The sequence below is a fragment of the Trachurus trachurus genome, assembly GCF_905171665.1.
Source record: "Trachurus trachurus genome assembly, chromosome: 8".
Taxonomy (NCBI): Eukaryota; Metazoa; Chordata; class Actinopteri; order Carangiformes; family Carangidae; genus Trachurus; species Trachurus trachurus.
In genome coordinates, this window is record NC_139905.1 from 13,399,329 (window position 1) to 13,419,133 (window position 19,805).

At 41.1% G+C, this 19,805-nt stretch overlaps 3 protein-coding genes across 3 annotated transcripts; 1 reads left to right on the forward strand and 2 right to left on the reverse strand.

The window, feature by feature from the left end:
* Positions 1–415: 415 nt before the first annotated feature.
* On the reverse strand, positions 416–6,317 carry LOC310989847 (vascular cell adhesion protein 1-like). Its single transcript, XM_083976999.1, has 15 exons — positions 6,081–6,317; positions 5,666–5,992; positions 5,226–5,531; positions 4,831–5,085; positions 4,271–4,591; positions 4,140–4,175; positions 3,791–4,096; positions 3,393–3,647; positions 2,846–3,166; positions 2,514–2,750; positions 2,193–2,417; positions 1,754–1,987; positions 1,438–1,662; positions 1,027–1,302; positions 416–892 (listed from the first exon to the last, which is right to left on the reverse strand). Exons 2-15 carry the CDS (start codon positions 5,970–5,972, stop codon positions 693–695), a joined length of 3,504 nt encoding a protein of 1,167 aa, XP_083833125.1. The 5' UTR covers positions 5,973–5,992; positions 6,081–6,317; the 3' UTR covers positions 416–692.
* Positions 6,318–7,524: 1,207 nt separating this feature from the next.
* Positions 7,525–12,331, reverse strand: angptl6 (angiopoietin-like 6). The gene is made up of 7 exons (XM_083977841.1): positions 12,081–12,331; positions 10,986–11,482; positions 10,729–10,869; positions 10,423–10,630; positions 8,713–8,906; positions 8,273–8,543; positions 7,525–8,189 (listed from the first exon to the last, which is right to left on the reverse strand). The coding sequence occupies exons 2-7, from the start codon at positions 11,454–11,456 to the stop codon at positions 8,005–8,007; spliced, it is 1,470 nt and encodes a 489-aa protein (XP_083833967.1). The 5' UTR covers positions 11,457–11,482; positions 12,081–12,331; the 3' UTR covers positions 7,525–8,004.
* A 3,745-nt stretch (positions 12,332–16,076) lies between these two features.
* On the forward strand, positions 16,077–19,750 carry nr5a5 (nuclear receptor subfamily 5, group A, member 5). Its single transcript, XM_083977198.1, has 7 exons — positions 16,077–16,319; positions 17,022–17,137; positions 17,331–17,472; positions 17,770–18,494; positions 18,669–18,788; positions 18,874–19,021; positions 19,211–19,750. Exons 1-7 carry the CDS (start codon positions 16,220–16,222, stop codon positions 19,456–19,458), a joined length of 1,599 nt encoding a protein of 532 aa, XP_083833324.1. The 5' UTR covers positions 16,077–16,219; the 3' UTR covers positions 19,459–19,750.
* The last annotated feature ends 55 nt before the right edge of the window (positions 19,751–19,805 follow it).

A 19,805-nucleotide genomic window follows, 5' to 3' on the forward strand; every position in this document is an offset into this window, starting at 1 on the left:
TGACTTGTTTTTGTTTGTTTTGTTTCATCTGCTGATTACAGTAGGATTTATCTGAAACCAAGACAACTTATTTACCCCATAAGTTCTCAGTCTGACAAAAATATATTTTTGTTTGGTTTTGGTTTTGTTTGTTTTTCTTTAGGCTACTTGTCTGCTTCTTTTTTTTTTTTTTTGCACATCCAGTATTTGAACAGGATTAGAATGTAAAACTCTGAAACACAATTAAGGCTTCACTGTGAAAGAAAAATAAAAGAATTGAAACCATAAAGATGACGAATGTTGAATAACAGGTTTGACTCACATTGTAAAGTATATGCAGTAGCTATGCAATGAATGAAGAGGACCCAATAGAAAAAAAACATTAGTTGACACGGTGTACAGCGTGACTTTATTTAAAAAAAAAAAAAAAGATCAAAGCAAGGTTTAACTTTAAAAAGCCTAACAGGGTAAAAGCAACATTACAATGCACCTGCCTTCAGTCAGCAAAACAAGACGCCGCCCTAGAACCACTTCCTCACACCCCTTTTATACAACAGGCATTTTTGGTAGTGGTGTAAACCTAGGACAGTGCCATACTGTACAAAAGTAGAGATTAATGGAAAATATTTATATGTAATTCTTTGAATGCAAGATAACTTGAACAGAATTGTTGAGACCCCACATTCAGATATAAAAGTAATGTAATAAATATCCTAAGCAGCATTCATCCCATTGGATGCGGTGGTAGTCATAGGGATATGGATATCCTCCTTGCCTGTGTCAGTAGGAACAAAGTTATACTGTCCATGTTTTTTCTGACGGTTGAAATAGAGCCAGATGAGAAAGATGATGATTAAGACGATGAGGACAATTATCAACCACCATATGAATGCAGGAATTCCATTGCTGTCATCTATAAGACAAAGAAGAAAAAACATAATATGAATATGCACCTCTCAATTATCCATGCATAAATATTTTTCTTTTCTCTATACATTGCAACATCAATATCAGTCACCACTTCTCTGTAGAGTTGGTAAAACTAACCTCTCATCCTCAGATTTACTTCTATTGACACTGTTCCAAATTTATTCGTGGCAACACAGATGTAAACACCAGCATTGACAGACGTTGCTCTTGTGATACTGACAGTCCCAGTGCCCCCCCTTGTGGCAATTTCTACATTATCAGCATGGGCGTAATCCCAGTGGATCTTGGGTGCAGGTTTTCCTTCAGCACTGCATTGAAAAGTCCTGTTCTCTCCTGGGATCACCTCCTGACTGGTGGAATCTATCATGTATGTATGTTTTATCTCAGGGGGATCTGTGGAGAAGAAGACTGTGATTTGACCAGGGGAAGTAACAATATTGCAGGACTGAATTATAATCCAAAATCACTTATATTCAGTTACAAAACAACATGAAAGGCTATTTTTTAAATCCAAAGATTGAAACTTACACATGACATCAACTTCAACTTCATGGCGGGCTGTTCCATATTTATTGTTTGCTATAAGTACGTATTTTCCAGTATCATTCTTTGTCCATTGTTGTTGGTAAACCTCTTTTCCATCTTTAAACCAGGTGACGGTGGGTACTGGATTTCCTACTGGTTCACAACTAGTCTGGAACTTATCTTTCTCTTTAACTTCATAAAAACCATCACATGCGAATGAAGGTTCATCTGTGAATAAAAATAGTTTTCAGGATAAAATGCCAAGATTGTGTTTATCTGTGTTGTAATGAAATAGACAGTCAAGATCTGATGAACTCACATTCGACTGTGATATCAACATCGGCACTGGTCTTTCCAAAATTATTGGAAAATTCCACTTTGTAGCTTCCTGAGTGGCTCCTGGTGAGAGGCTGAGACAAGTTGACCAGTTCTCCCTGATGGTACCACTGAACCTTGGGTAGAGGGTTCCCATCCGCTTTACAAGTTAACATGTCCAACGTGAAGTTGTGCTCCACAACAGGGTAACGAGTTGGACAACTCACCACTGGTTTATCTACAAATAAACACCAAGAGGATTAAAAGTGACCAAAAATCACATCAGTGATAATAATTGATAATTTTTCACAAATAAATGAATGGAAAACTCACAGTTCACATCAGCAATGTGAACTATGTTGCATGATTGATTTATAATCCAAAATCACTTATATTCACTAGTTACAAAACAACATTTTTTAAATCCAAAGATTGAAACTTACACATGACATCAACTTCAACTTCGTGGCTGGCTGTTCCATATTTGTTGTTTGCTATAAGAAGGTATTTTCCACTATCATGCTTTGTCCAGTGTTGTTGGTAAACCTCTTTTCCATCTTTAAACCAGGTGATGGTGGGTACTGGATTTCCTTCTGGTTTACAACTTGTCTCAAACTTATCATTCTCTTTTACTTTATAGAAACCATCACATGCAAATGAAGGTTCATCTGTGAATAAAAAAATAGTTTTCAGGATAAATAATAGCCTACCAAGATTGTGTTTATCTGTGTTGTAATGAAATAGCTAAGACCTTATGAACTCACATTCAATTGTTATATCAACATCGGCACTGGCATTTCCAAGATGATTGGAAAATTCCACTTTGTATCTTCCTGAGTGGCTCCTGGTGAGAGGCTGAGACAAGTTGACCAGTTCTCCCTGATGGTACCACTGAACCTTGGGTGGAGGGTTCCCATCGACTTCGCAAGTTAACATGTCCAATGTGAAGTTGTACTCCACACCAGGGTAATGCGTTGGACAACTTTTCACCTGTGGTTTATCTACAAATAAACACCAAGAGGATTAAAACTGACGAAGAACCACATTAGGGATAATAATTGATCATTTTTAACAATGAAATTAATGGAAAACTCACAGTTCACATCGAGAATGTAAGGTTCTGAAGTAACAGTAGGGACAGGATTAGGTCCATTTGGTCCAAGGTTCAGCTCAGCTCTGCAGCTGATTTTTTTTCCATTGTCACCTCTTCCATGAACCAAAGTTAAGTTAGAGGACACACTAACTGGTTTCACACTCACGACATCAAACACATCTGTCTTTATACTGTCATTGCCCTGGTACCACTTCACTTTGAGATTCTGCACTGGAACCACATTGATGAAGTCACACTTGAGCAGCCTCTCTTCGCCTTCCTCCACTACACCAGAGGGAAACTCAGTGATGATCTCTGGAGTGTCTGTAAATTAAGCAAATTAAAATAATTGGGAAAATTAAAAGACTTAACAATCTTTCCCAACATTACAACTAAATTTGAATAAGTATGCTTACAATTTGTATTAAAAAAGTTTGCTGTTTTACAGTCAAACTCAAAAAAAAATATCACCATTACTACTTAAACATCATCAAACATTTTGCAGGATAAAGACGGAAGATAATGTGTGGTAGACAAACAGGATACTCACTGTAAACAGTCATGTCAAGTGACACTTCACACTGGTCATTATTGCTTTTTGTAATGAAGCACACTGGTGCGGTATCCCATAATTCTACTTTTTCAACTGTCCACGTGGTAATAGTAATGTTTCCAGACCCTGTGCCTCCGTTTGGTGCCTCCCAGCCCAGTCTTGCAGGATTTGCGACTGATGTGCTGCAATTAACTGAAGCTGGCTCTCCTAGTTTAACCACGAGTACAGCAGGAGTCAATGTCAGGGGGCAACCTGTCAAAAGTAAAGATATTTCATCAGAGCTTAACTTTTAGAGCACAATTAATAGCCTATTAGTAATCCACACGTTGATATTGAAAAATTATATAATTAATACATGCTTCATATAGAAACAAATGTAAAGGACAGAAGTGTACCCTGTGCCTGTGGTAGTGATTCCTCAGGCTTGGTTGTAACCTCAGCAGGTGCCATGGCATTTGTCACATTAACATGGAATTCTTTAGTTATTCTTCCCAGACCATTGGTCGCTGTGCAGGTGTAAATTGAGTTGGCGTTCTCTGGATTAACAGACAAACTGTTTGTGTCCTCCGTCATATTCACCCCATCATGGACCCAATGAAATGTAGGATTGGGGTTACCCTCAGCATCACAATTCAGGGTGACATTGCCATCCTGTTCCTTATGGAGGAATTGAAGAGGTTCACTGTTGAGAGCAGGGGGATCTGAAGAGGCAAATGTAATATTTAAAATTTTAATTAACATCAGGGTAATGAGTTGGACAACTTTTCACCTGTGGTTTATCTACAAATAAACACCAAGAGGATTAAAACTGATGAAGAACCACATTAGGGATAATACTTGATCATTTTTGACAATGAAATGAATGGAAAACTCACAGTTCACATCGGGAATGTAAGGTTCTGAAGTAACGGTAGGGACAGGATTAGGTCCATTTGGTCCAAGGTGCAGCTCAGCTCTGCAGCTGATTTTTTTCCCATTGACACCTCTTTCATGAACCAAAGTTAAGTTAGAGGACACATTAACTGGTTTCACACTCACGACATCAAACTCATCTGTCTTTATACTGTCATTGCCCTGGTACCACTTCACTTTGAGATTCTGCACTGGAACCACATTGATGAAGTCACACTTGAGCAGCCTCTCTTCGCCTTCCTCCACTACACCAGAGGGAAACTCAGTGATGATCTCTGGAGTGTCTGTAAATTAAGCAAATTAAAATAATTGGGAAAATTAAAAGACTTAACAATCTTTCCCAACATTACAACTAAATTTGAATAAGTATGCTTACAATTTGTATTAAAAAAGTTTGCTGTTTTACAGTCAAACTCATGTTGTTGCCACATAAAAAAATATCACCATTACTACTTAAACATCATCAAACATTTTGCAGGATAAAGACAGAAGATAATGTGTGGTAGACAAACAGGATACTCACTGTAAACAGTCATGTCAAGTGACACTTCACACTGGTCATTATTGCTTTTTGTAAAGAAGCACACTGGTGCGGTATCCCATAATTCTACTTTTTCAACTGTCCACGTGGTAATAGTAATGTTTCCAGACCCTGTGCCTCCCTTTGGTGCCTCCCAGCCCAGTTTTGGAGGATTTGCGGCTGATGTGCTGCAATTAACTGAAGCTGGCTCTCCTAGTTTAACCACGAGTACAGCAGGAGTCAATGTCAGGGGGCAACCTGTCAAAAGTAAAGATATTTCATCAGAGTTTAACTTTTAGAGCACAATTAATAGCCTATTAGTAATCCACACATTGAAAAATTATATAATTAATACATGCTGCTTCATATAGAAAAAAATGTAAAGGACAGAAGTGTACCCTGTGCCTGTGGTAGTGATTTCCCAGGCATGGCTGCAACCTCAGCAGGTGCCCTGGCATTTGTCACATTAACATGGAATTCTTTAGTTATTCTTCCCAGACCATTGATCGCTGTGCAGGTGTAAATTGAGTCGGCGTTCTCTAGATTAACAGACAAAACTTTTGTGTCCTCCGTCATATTCACCCCATCATGGACCCAATGAAATGTAGGATTGGGGTTACCGTCAGCATCACAATTCAGGGTGACATTGTCATCCTGTTTCATATAGAGGACTTGAAGAGGTTCACTGTTGAGAGCAGGGGGATCTGAAGAGGCAAATGTAGTCTTTTTAATCAAATATTTTTACATAACAGAGAACCACATTGAGTTGGGTTTTTGAATATAAATTGCAAATTTAAAAATGAAAAAATAATCTTTAAACAACACAGCGTTTACTCACATCTCACAGAAACATGGCGTGTCTCAAATAAAGCAGGAAGTTTTGGTCCACCTGGCCCAAAGTCCAGCTGAGCCGTGCAATTAAACTTAGCTCCATTATCTTTTCTGCTGATGTTGACAGTCAAAATATGTGACTCGCTCACAGGTGTTTTGGTGGTATTGGTGAAACGCTTTTCGTGGATCATTTCATCGTCTTTGTACCACCTGACCTTGAGGTTCTGAACTGGAGCAACATCAGTGATATCACACTGCAGTTGGTACTGTGTGCCTTCCCCCATGTCAACTGCATTATCATTTATCGCATACATAATGACGGAATCTGGATTTTCTGTCAAAAACAAAATTAGATAATTTAGTTAGGCTACTATTTGATTAAGCTTTACCACTCCATATTACTTATCTGAAATTTCACTTACTGTATACAGTGATTTCAAGGTCTTCCGTGCAGATGTGAAGTCCATCCACTACTTTGCACTGGGGTCTTACATTCCAGTCCAACAGATTCAAATCCAATTCCACAAAAGCATCTTCCGACTTCTTAGTTATGTTGCCAGCGGTCCAAGATATCACATCATGTTCGTTATCTTTCTTGCTGCAGTTTAGGAAGATGGGACTTCCAAATTCGGCTATAACCTCAGAAGAAGTCACATTAAGGACACATGGGCCGTCTGCATCTGTTGATGGATACAATTTTAAAGGTTGACTTTGCTGCACTCTGGTGGCTCATGTCATCACCACTTTTCAATGAAAAGAACAATATTGACCCAATTTACATGGAGGTATGTTTCAACCAGTCATAATATAATGCTCCTATCTAATAATAATGATAAATAATAAACTGTATATATGAGATTAACATTTGGGATAAGAATCAATGTAGTGGGATAGTCTGTTGAGATAGACATGTATGTTCAGGAGTCGTGACTGATATCCTGGTGTTAGTTAACAAAAAAGACACGTGGAAAGAAGATGCAGAAGAAAAAAGTCGATCCACCAAATCTGCTCTGTGCAGTTAGCATAGTTTACAATAGTATCACAAATACAGCGGATGTTTTTGACCACAAATAATACCACACCCGCCTCTCCCTGATAAGAGATTGAAAATGTTCTCAGTAATAATGTTGCTAACAATTTGCACTACTGAAAGTATAAGCAAGCAAGAAGTTATTGCCCCAGGATTTTAACGTGTTTAATCTCTAACATGTTTAACACTCTCCTGAACATATATAACATTTAAGAAACACACAGAGGTATTGTAGAGCATCACTTACCACACTGTAAAAGCATGAGCATGAGGAGGCCCAACATCCTGAGAGACATCATGCTAGATCAGCATTGGAGAGGAAGGACGTGGTTGGATGAGGGGAGATGTGTTTCAGGATGGTCCAAAGGATATCCAGCTCCAGGACCTGGATGAGATCAATTTTGGTGCAGAGCTGACCCTGGTGATGGTGATGATGACTTACTGCTGACAGTTGCACAAGAATGTAGGAAGATTGTGGTGTGACACGTAAGGGGGAAGTTCGACGCCCTATTGACAGGAACGGAAACGGAAACACCACAACCACAAGTCTGATGCTGAAACCGTTAGTTGGCCCTCCCATAAACTGTACTGTATGTGCCATTCAACTTTCACACAACACAAATTTATTCAGAAGCGTTTTGGAAAAGCAAACACATTACCAACCCCATTCCTGTTCATCATCCATCCTGAAATTACCTGCAGTAAACACATGTTAAATGAAGCTGCACCTGAACTGGCAGGTCCAGGCAATCCTTAAACTCTGCATCATGTGGGCGCAATGAAGGGCGGGAGGCTTGTTTTTCTTTGTATGTTGGCATTTATTGTCTGAACAGGAACAGAATATTCATGGGTCAGCTAGACAGTTGGCTTGTTGCAGGTGTGTCTCGCTCTCTCTCACAGTACACTACAAAAGAACAGGAAGTTGCTTAAGCACTTTAGCCGTAGATGAAAGAATGCGAAACGCCATTATTTCAACATTTTAGCATGTAAAATGTACAGAAACCCACTCAAAACTCTTCTCATTTACATTTACATAAATCACAAATCACAGTGCAGTATATGTCCATACAGTAATGTCACATATAGGGATATTAATACACAATTTTTTAAAACAATGCTACACTTGGCAGCTCACCTTTAGCACATTTGTCATGAACTCAAAGCTGCCAGTGGCAGTCATCTACTTTGACAATTAAAGCGAGTGGAATCGCATACAATTCCAACTATTACACATGTAAATACACATTGTTTTCCATCTTCCACACACATTGAGAATCATCCATATCATGTTTCCTTACGTGTCCACTATGCAAATATTATGTAGTTTTGATCATCATGGAAACTCGTTTGAGAGAGTAAGACCCTCCGTGGAACTCTGCCCAGTAGACGCCATCTTGGTAGCGGCTGCGATAGTGTCCACCCCGATACCACACGCCATTCAGATTGGAGTGGGCACACATGTGGTACCACCAGCCTCCTTTCTGGTAATGAGCACAATTACCTGACGACACAACAGAGGAATGGAAGAGGTTACTATGAGCAAAAGTCACTATGTCAACAGGGAGCTGTGTGTGGAGAGCAAACCTGTGTAGCTGTCCTTGTCTCGATCAAGAGTGGTGAAGGCCTTGTTGTTGTGCCAAGAGAGGGAGTCCCCTGCAGTACCTTGGTATTGTCCTAATCGCAGTCGGTACCAGTCAGTCTCTGGTTCCAGGTGGAAGCTGTCATACTCAGCAAATGCCTGTCGGCCCTGCCAGTCCTCAAGGACAACCCGAAGCTTGTATTGGGCCTGTTTGGTCAGCCAGTAGAGATGCTCCAAGCCTAGCCAATACTCTCCATCTAGATTCCCAAAGCCATGCTGTAAGAGATCAACAAGCAAACAAAAAAAATATTCATTTGGTGTGAGAGTTGGCTCATTTGCATTAATAGTTCTATTTTTTATAAGGTTTGTGATGTTTCTGTACCAGTCTTCCCTCAAGACTGAAATATCTATGAGACTGCTGTGAAATTAATCTGCATGAAATCACCTTATACTGTTCCCAAGTCCTGAAGAAGTTGACTGACCCATCCTGTCTTCTCTGGATGACCGTCCAGCCCCCATGAGCATTAGTCTGCTCACACCAAGCCTGCATTAGGCGGTTAGCACTCTGTGGGCGGAGCAGGTAGATCCCACTGGCGGTCTCACCTGATTCCAACACATGCTGACAGTCCCGCCATGGGCCTTGGAAAATATGAGTGAGAAACATAGAAACATGGAAACATAGAGATAATATAATATTATTATCTACTATCAAGTCATAGTATTATGTGTTTAATAGTATTGAATATATTGTTGTTAAACTGTCATTTTTCTTTCTGACAATCTATTTTGTGCCAAAATTGTTACACATTTTAACCCAGTTGTGGTAATTTGGGTTAAAGCAGAAGTGAGTGATCCGGTCGTTTTCGCTAATGCTGCGTTCCAGGCAGGCTTTTGAAATCGTAAATTACAGTTTCAAGTCACAACTTACAACTTTGTAGCGTTCCAGGCAACCCACTCGTGTTTTTCCGACCTGTTTTACCGGTGAAAGTCACTATAACGGCCACTCGTAACTTCCGACCGGTGAACTCGTACCAGATCGAACTGGTACCACTTCATGGTCGGAAAAATACGAGTTTCCTTGAACGCACCATAACAGTCCTCGTCGCTACGTCACCACATTCACGGCGTTCCTTGGCTGCACACACAGCCCTGCATGCCGTTCTCTCTCCTCATTGGATAAAAACTGTAGGATACGATAAATGTTTTCTCTTCGGCTCAGAGCAGAGCAGAGGGACTGAGAGACCCGTGTTTCAGTCCAAACACTCTATGTAAGTGATTGCTGTCGGAAGATATAACTATTTAAGCCTTATATTAACACAAATATATCACTCACTTCTGCTTTAATGTTATTTCATTAAGTCAAGACTGTGTGGTGATTAAACTGAAATTGAAATGCTCATCTCTCTTCTATTCTATGCCCTAGGGGGTGCCGCAAAACAGCCATAGTCTTTGTATGTATAAATATATCACTCACTTCTGCTTTAAAAAAAAAAGTGTCTAAAAGTGCAAGAGGATTTTTTTTTAGCCCTTGTTTTTAACCCTTGTTTTATGGGAAGGAAGATTTCATCATCACTGCAGCTTCAACTTATCTGTTTATAACGGAGGGCATTTTTTCCCAACGCATGTTCAGTGTCTCATGTCACAGTGATAAGACGAGCACAGGAATCTGCACATAGAAAATGTATACATAGAGGAAGCTCTTAAGTGATAACGCCCAGTAGTACACATTCACATAAACACGATGTCGTAAGTGTGAAAGAGCCATGCAATGTGGTCTTTCATCAAAGCTTTGGGGAATGTTGAGTCACACTCTTTTTCTGCTGACTTGTTGAAGGGACTCTTAAAATCCTCTACTTGGTCACGTCAGACATCCCAGCTGTGCAGGTTTGAAGCAGCAGTTTCGTTTAAAATACCCACAAATACTGGGGTTCATTATAAAGTCCTCTCTGTTCTGATAAGAGCTGTTAGCTGGTTTTGACATTGTTTAGGCATTCCCAGAGAGACAGAGCTCCCACCATCAGGTCACTGACTCCCTCAGCTTCTGCTGCTTATCTAAGCTATTAAATAACCCTGACAGAAGATTGGCACACATATACACACACATGTTAGTCTGATCAAGTACTTCTGCTAAATGACGTGTTTGGCATAGATGTACCTGGAGCCTTTGTGACAGGCAAACTAATGAAAGGAGGCTCTGTAGGAGTGTGAGCTGTAGTGACGGGGAGGGAACGAACTCCCCCTGTTTTTTCCTGCTGGTGTGGAGAAGCACTTTGGTCCCTTTGAACATCATTGGTCATTTGGTTGGCTTCTGAGCTGTAATTAGGATGCACGTTAGAGTGGTTTTTTGCTGGTTCAGTCATCACCTGTGTGGACCAACACAAAAACAGCACACCCTTCTCAGTTCCTTTGTACAAATACAGCAGAAAATTGTAACGTGCAGACCATGGTTTTTGTTCCCTACCAGAGAGGACTGGTGGGTGGAGTCCTTGCACTGGCACTGCTTCTCCAGGCGAGCGATAAACTGGTTCTGGGAGCTCATCATGGATGTGAGGGCTCCATATTTCTTTTCCAGCTCTCTGTAATTATTAGACACCTGCAATGCCTGGGGTGTTCAACCCATAGAAGACACAGGATGAGTTTGATGATGATGATTAGCATAAGATCAAGCTTTGCAGTGACATGATGAAACAACAACAATGACTACAGTTCTCTTCTCACCTGTGTTGTAGCGTTTAGCAGGAGGTTTTCCACCCTTTGCTGCTCCAAAGCTTGGTCTTTTTTGTGTATGACTTCATGTAGCAGCTGGGCATAGAGCTGTGCAATGCGAGAATTCATACCATTACTCTCTTTGCGGAGGGCTCTTATCTCTAGGGCAAGGGCCCCCTCCTGATCCAGCTGGCCCCGGAGCCTCTCCAACTGTTCCTGCTGTTTTTTTAGCTCTGCTCGCAGCACTGCCACCTCAGAGTGGTTGGTAGTGGCAGACTGCGTGTTGAGACACAATGCGCCTGTCAGCTTTTGCTGAGGAACGATGAAGGTGTAGGAACAACGACCTCCTTTTGTGTCTGAAGATCGGGATGAACGTTTCTGAGTGTTTTCTCCATTGGATCCTTCCTTCCGCGCTGCAGCCTCTGGTATGTCCAGACAAAGTGTTAGGAACAGAGTCAGACCTATTGTCAGTCTCTTCTCCATTAATCTGTTCAACTTCTCAGGACACGCTGGTGGTGGAGGAGAGGACATGATCAGAAATACCACAGCAATAACATCATACTATATCACCTGATAAACTTTGACTTTGCGGTTGTCATTCAGAAACATTGACTTAAAGATATAAACTTTGCATTCATAGGAAATGGAAAAATGCGTTGTGGGCCTTGACTGCTTGCCAGATGTTTCCTTGCAAAGTGAAAGTACACACATTTCCCCCTGGCTGGAATTTATTAGCAGGTCAACACTGATGAGACAACAGTCAACACAAACCAGCCAGAATCAACACACCTCCATCTCACGGTCAACAGACGGGTCAGCTCCACACACTACCACAATAACCATGGTCAATACTATAAATGAATGAACCCAAATAAGTCAACATTGCCGTCTTTCACAAAAATCTCCTGCTTAACTTTCATCACTGACAGTAACAATAGTAATCCATGTCAAACTCTTTTTTTCTAAAACAAATCAGTGGCCTGTTGTTCAGTGTCTATTTGAAAATATATACTGTAAGTATCATTTAGATCTGACTTGGAAGTTATAACCAGTGCAACTAAAGTACTGTAGAGTATACTGAAAAATAATATTTTGTAGCCTACTTACTGTGTCAGCTGAAAGGTGTTTAAGCTCTTTGCTCTCCTCCAAAGTGTAGCATCAGCTCCCAGGACCCACGAATGTAAAATCAATCCTGACACATTTTAAAAATCACATGTTCTTAGATCAAGTCACATAGCCTATATAAGTCGCTTATTCCAAATGAGAGGTCATCAGTGTGGAGAAATATTTGGATCACAAATTAACATTTAGGATAAACAGAAGAACATCCAGGGTTTTTTTTCAGTAGCTAGACCTACTCTCTGGGAATTCTGCTCCAGGATCTGTGAGGGGACTGGGAGAGACAACTAATTACAAACCATCCAAATGGCACCGCCTCCCTGGTGTTTATCAGGGTGCTCAGTGCAGGGGTCACAGTAGCCTATGTCTCCTCCCTTTGCCCGCAACCTCTCCTGCCACATGGCTTTGTTCAGACTGCAGCCTGCTGTGATTCTTTTGCAAATCTGATCAGAATCCGATTTTACTGACTGACAGTCCACATTACTGGCTACTGCAAGTAATCAGGTCTGCATGTGTCCATGTTGCGTGTGTTATCCACAATGATTTCTATGGTAACAGGCTACGCCAAGAAATAAACCAACAGTGGGTTTGTTTCTGTTCCAAGCTATGTGGAGCCACAGCGCAAAATAGTCTGTCAACTGCAAGGAAGCAACAGCAACTGATGAGTCATGTGCTGTGGAAGTTTGACGAACATTGTGTCACTCACATTTCCTGGGAGATAAAGCAGACGCTCCACATGATTTGTTGGTGTTGGTCGTTAAACGCGCCATCGTTATTGTTGTTTTGGTTCTTGTGACACATAGGACACTGCAAAATCCTATTTGAGAAACAGCTCGTTCACATTGAAACAGATCTGTTTATTGAGACCAATAAAAATCGGATCTCATGTGGTTTTTGGCTGTTCAGACTGTCAAAAAAATCAAACTCTCTGGATATGCTAAAATGCTAAAAATCCGATTTGGAATGGCAGTGTGAACAAGGCCTATATCACATTTAGATTGCCTAAAGCAATGAGGCCTATAACATGAGTGTGAAGTTTATGTAATTTTTTTCCAAATACTGCTTAATTCATAATGATTCATTCATTATACAGGAAAATCATTGAAAAGTAACTAAATAGCAACTGTTAAATGTAAACCTGTAGTGAAGTAGAAGTAAAATACTGAGGTAAATGATGTGAATCAAACCTGCAACATTCAAATGTCTGCACCTAAGTTGACACCAGAACTTAGTTTTACTTTTCATTTTTACTGTATCTCCCCATAGCCTATAAGTTTGAGCTTAATTTCCTTCCCTTTCACACGGTGTGCTGCGGACAGGGTTGCTATGGCTTTCTGTTTTGACACTGTTTTGTGCACCGACTTCTGTGGGTTTTTCTGCACTCAGTCCTACTAGTGTTCACACCCACACCAGCCTACATTGTTCCATCCTGAGTAGGTTCTCTTAGCAACTGCAGTTGTCCAAATATCATATCTACCACTGAAAGCACACATCTTTGCCTTTCAGTCATGAGGGCGAGACTTTTCACAGAAGTTGAGTGAGCTGTATGATAATCCACAACTATCATAGCAACGGACCTGTGGTGCTTTTACACCTACTGGTGTAAAAACAGGTTTAGTCTAACATGAATCACATGTTTTTTTTTTTCAAAGGAGGTTAAATCGAAAGCAACTGGACTTAGTTATTTGTCTAGGAAGACGTTTCACCTCTCATCCAAGAGGCTTCATCAGTTCATGTACCCAGCCTGGTCAGCTGCGTACATGAACTGATGAAGCCTCTTGGATGAGAGGTGAAACGTCTTCCTAGACAAATAACTAAGTCCAGTTGCTTTCGATTTAACCTCCTTTGAAATACTATGACCTGGACAAATGAGAATATGCACCGGCTCATGAATCACATGTGTTTGCTGTCATCTACTGGTCACAATTAAGAATTGCATGCATTGTTTGTCTCATTTGTGATTTGTGAGTGATTTAAGTTTTAAAGTCTTTTATTTATTTATTTGACACAAAAAAGGGTTTTCAGGGAAGGACGTGTTTTGTCCAGTATGAATCAGTGAGTGATCATTAACAGTGAGTAAATCCTTGGTTGGCTTACTCTGTACTGTATGCATTCTTAAACATACATTTTATACATCTTCAATGCAGCCCATTAAATTATAAACAAAACTTTAAAGCAAATTTCAGTCATCCACTCAATTACATATATCATTTAAGTTCCCTATCCTTGTGTGTGGTCTAAAAGATTCTCAAGACAAAATATACCTTCGCCTTTGTCCCATTAGTTTTTGAGTGTAAAGTCAGGAAGAATATCTAGATTGCTTTAAAGGTAATTACATAAAAGGTATACTTAATATAAAACGCAACTGTGTACTTCATCTGACACTTCTCAAATTTTCACTCTGGCCAGTAGATGTCACACTAAGCACAAGTAACATCAAAGCATGAACTCAAACCATTTTTGTTGAGGGGGGTCAACTCTAAACTGTACCTCCAAACAGCACAGGGTCATTTATTTATTTGTGTAAACAGGATATTAAAGCTTGGGCGAATGTTACAGGAGCTAAAAAGGATGCTGAAAATAGAGAGAGGACTATTTTATTGATGAGTGTCATAGTCCTTTTACAAGCTAATGTGCAGGTGCCATAACCATCCACCCTTGAACTGCGCTTTGACGTCACCTTGAGCTTCATTAGAGCTACCTGTGCCAATTGGGCTCTTGAATTGCACCTTATCACACCAAGCACTGCCAGTAGGTTATGACACAATATGCTCACACTAATATTGTAGTGCACTAACGCAATGTTTTGGGGTTTCATTGCCCTTTGCTTGATATATTTACCAAGTTAGTTATATTTTACTTGAGAATACAGGTAGTGATACTCAACATCTCTTTTACCTTTTATACTTCCACTGCTCTATTTCAGTGGAAAATGTTGTAGACAAACTTACTGTTTTTCTCACAATGTGCTCAACAAAGCCAAGGGACTTACCGAATTCTGAGCCTCTGAGTAAGGTCAGTCCCATCCAGCTTCCCTGTTACTCCAACACAACATTTTGAGCCGATTTCAGGAGAAAAGCAGAAGTACCTCTTTCTTTTTAGCTCGTGAGGGTTTCCAAATTTACTCTAGAAAACCAACCCAACTAAAGTCAGACAACCACACACATAGATAACTTTATGTGATTGCAGTTAGGATATATAAATTGTAAGCCTGAGTTTGGGAAGTAAAGTCTCACCCAGTAAAGACGTTAGGGGAAATCCCCATGGCAACCTCTGAAGGCAGACTGACACACAGGTGTTTTAAATCAGGTTATAAGGAACATCTAGGATGTTAGTGGTGTTTATCATGGTTCTCTCAAAATTTCTGGAAGGAAAAAAATTCTAGTTTATAATGCAGTCGTTGCAGTATTGCATTTGGAGTATGAAAGCACCAGTATTGAATCCTGGAGTCTGTGTGTTTATTTTTTTGTAAATCTATTTCATAATGTTCATTTTTATGTGTCACATAAAAACTTAGAATCTATCAACATTAGACTACTTCTCATTGGAGTAGCCTCCTGAATTTGAGGGGAAACATCAAGACCTCAAGAAAGATCAGTTCCCTCCATGTCCTTCTTGCTCTCATGAGATAATAGGATCTGGATGAATGAAAATCTTCATAGTGGAGTTTTTTTTTTTACACTGCAGAGACACATAGTACATCATGACAATGCATAAACTAACATGGAATTTGATTGGCTTTAGTTTTGACAGGGATTAATCTTCAGTGGACTCTTATCTTATCAGTTGTGCTCCAGGATGGCCCAATGATAGCGAAGTGATTTCACTACAGTAGGAATCCAGCAGGTGGCTATCTGACTGTCTGCAATGGAGGGGCTGGTTGGTTGGTTGGCTGGCTTGCTGACTGACTGGCTGGGTAGGAGTGCCAGTCAGGAGAGGTTTTATGACACCCACTATTGATCAAAGTCCATCTGTGGGCCTCAAACAACCATCAGTCCACCGGGGCTGTTGGGGCTGTTGGGGCTGTTGGGCCTGCCTGCGGTGTCTGCCTGTCTGGTCTCCTGATCTCTGCGACAATGAAGATCAGGCTGGACTGACTGTGGAGTTGAGGTCCCCCACCAACCAGAATGGACATACCTGGTTATCACCCACAGCTGCCCCAACCTCTTGTCCACCACCCTGCCAGCTATCAAGACGATCTGTTGAGTTTGGAGGGGTCCTCGACATGTGAGTGCTCGATGGACGTGCACAACTGTTTGATAATATCTTTTAAGGTTAGGCATAAGAAGATATTGTTTGTACTTGTACAGTGTTATAAATGTGTCTATATTTTAAATGTCATGTCAAGTAGAACAGTATATGGAAATGTAAATCAAATATGTGTTAAGTATCACATTTACATAACACATATTTGAAGCCCACTCAGGGCTAGTAGAAGACATTTGTCCCCTTCGCATGAAAATAGAGAAGAAGAGGAAGCAAGAATTAAGATGATTTACCATGCTGTGCTATGGTTTTCCATTTGGGAGACTAGTACCTGTGAGAGTCATAACCAGTGAAATCTGGTGAATTATGTAAGGGTCATATCCGCGAACGTCAAGCAAATCAAGAAGAGTGATAAGGTGTTTCATTCTCTCATTCTCTCGGCAGCTGAGCAATAAACTTCATTAGATGACACACTTACATGTCAGTCCAATCTCCTCAACCAGTTCAGCTATATTGAACTTTCCCTCTCATGGCTGATGTGAAATATGATCTGTGCTGGTGCAAAACTGAAGTATGGTGTTGGATTTTTTTGTTTGTATATAGTCTTTGTTCCCAACAAAAGCAGTAACACACAGTAGTCCGTCCGTTGCTACATTGATCTGCTTCATTGGTTGTGTCATACTGTACATTTGATTTAATGATGACTGTGGTGTCAACCTGCAGCTCAGGAGTCAAAGCCAGAGCTGGATGGTAGACCAGAGTCAGAAGAGAGCTGTCCTGTCTGTGGAGACAAAGTGTCAGGATATCACTATGGCCTGCTCACCTGTGAAAGCTGCAAGGTAAGAGACAGGATTTGCACACCTCATGTATTTACTAACTGCACCATACAGCCCATTGGTGTTGTTGTATACACCAAATGGCCATAGTCATCTTGAGAATTAAGATTTATTTTTCTCTCTGTATGATTAATTATTCATATTGTCTTGTAATGCTCAGTAAATTACATCTTATTTTTTCTCTCTCTCCCTGCAGGGCTTCTTTAAACGCTCAGTGCAGAATAACAAGAATTACACCTGTGCAGAACAGCAGAACTGCCCCGTGAACCTCTCCCAGAGGAAACGCTGTCCTTTCTGCCGCTTTCAGAAGTGTTTGGCGGTGGGCATGAAAAAAGAAGGTACCCCCACCCATCCTGCTCATCCACACAGACACATACACAAATACACTCACGCATTTGGACACATAATTGTGCTTCATTGCGACATGCCTGGCGTTCCACTGACATGTATGGTCTTCTCTCCCATATGACTTATCTAAGGTGTTATAAACCAGTGTAGGACTGCCTGCTATGACCCAGATATTATCAGTTTGTCAAAGTTGAATGGACACAGACCTTTATGATTGAAATTATCTATGCCTTCATCTGAAATCATGTTGTGAAGTCTTAACAATTTGTCTCATGTCCTGTCAACAGCTGTAAGAGCAGATCGCATGAGAGGTGGCAGGAATAAATTTGGCCCTCTGTATCGCCGGGACAGGCAGATGAAACAGCAAAAGGTGTATCACCAGGCTAACACTGCTCCCTACAGGATCAAGATGGAAACCACACAAACAAACCAGCCAACACTTTCAAGTGATCTTCACCTAATGAGCAGTGACGCAAGTGCTTCACTTTCCTCTGACGCTTTTCATCAGCTCCACATGTATTCCCCCGGCATGGGGCAGTCAGACAGGATGCTCACTTCTCCATCTTTGCCCTGCCCTGGACATTATCACTGCACATTTCCCGGATTTGTCCATGACAAAGGAGAAATGGATTTTAGCTACAGTCCAGCCCCTGCTACCAGCTACCAAATGCACCCAGTCCCAAGCAATTCAGTCACACCAAGAAGCACACCAGCATCATCCCCTTGCCCAACACCAAGTGCAACCACCCCGCTCTACCAAGCTCTCATCCAGTCCTCAGACACTCCCCCAACGGCCACTGGTGGTGCCAATTTTCTAAGCCAACTCCTGGAGGGGGAGCAGGATGAGAGCCAGCTGTGCGCCAAGGTCCTTGCCAGCCTGCAGAGAGAACAGGCCAGCCGGGGAAAGCACGATCGCCTAAATACATTCAGCATCATGTGCAAAATGGCTGACCAGACTCTGTTTGGGCTGGTGGAGTGGGCCAGGAACACAGCGCTTTTCAAGGAGCTCAAGGTAATGAACCATGTAGTCATGGAGTCCAGTGTTATCTATCTGATCCTTTTTGCAAACAGCTATATGGACACACCTATACCATTTACACTTTTCTGTGTTGGATGTTTACTGGGGTTAAAGGTTGTATCCTCTAATTTGCTGCTTCATCAGACCAACCTTTTATAATTTGCATAGGTGGAGGATCAGATGGTGCTGCTGCAGAGCTGCTGGAGTGAGTTGCTGGTCCTGGATCACCTCTGCAGACAGGTGACCTATGGTAAAGAGGGCTGCATATATCTGGTCACAGGACAACAGGTAAAGTTGAACACATTCTGCACAAGGGATTCAAAATGTCTTTGGATTGTAATATTTGTAATTAATACCGCTCATTCTGGCGCAGATTGAGGTGGCAAACATCGTCACTCAGGCCGGAGTGATGCTGAATAGCCTGGTATCAAGGACCCAAGACCTGGTGTCCAAACTGAAGTCCCTTCAGTTAGACAAGCATGAGTTTGTCTGTCTCAAGTATTTGGTGCTGTTCAACCCCGGTGAGCTTTTCCTTTTCAGTGACTAAACAGTAGCATCTCTACAGAAGTAACATAATTAGTTTTAACATTGATTACATTTGCAACCTTCATTCATTTTTCTGGCCATGATAATGACAAGCTTCTGTTTACATGGACTGTGTGTATAATATGGTGATGACAAATACATTTATCTTCTTTGTGTTCTTCTAGATGTGAAGTCTGTGCAAAGCCGCAGGCAGGTGGAGCAAACTCAAGAGAGGGTGAACAGGGCCCTGATGGAGCACACCCAGCGGTCTCATCCAGGACAGTCAGACAAATTCGGCCAGCTGCTGCTGCGGCTGCCAGAGGTACGCAGCATCAGCTTGCAAGTTGAAGAGTATCTGTACCAGCGCCACCTTCTGGGAGACTTGCCCTGCAACTCTCTGCTCGCCGAGATGCTGCACACCAAACACAACTGAGAAGGAGATGCTGTGAAGTCTTGCACCTCCTTTTCTGCTTTCCAGATATACCTGTTCTTTTTGCAAACAGTTAATGGGCATGCTCTGGTTGAGGGGGAATATTTTGTTAACCTGTGCCATACTTTTGCCAAGTTCCCATTATAAACAGTATTAGCACAGGCGCAGAGCCAAGTCATGTTTTTTTTTTTTTTTTGATATGGTCAGTATTTAGATTCAAGCACTGCCATGATGTTTTTAGAAACCAGGAAGAACTTGTGTTCCAACACGAAAACATCATTGAATAAAGAAATTTGGTTTTGCATTTTCCTATGCGTGTTGTTTTTTTTTTTATTCTAATAACAAACAAT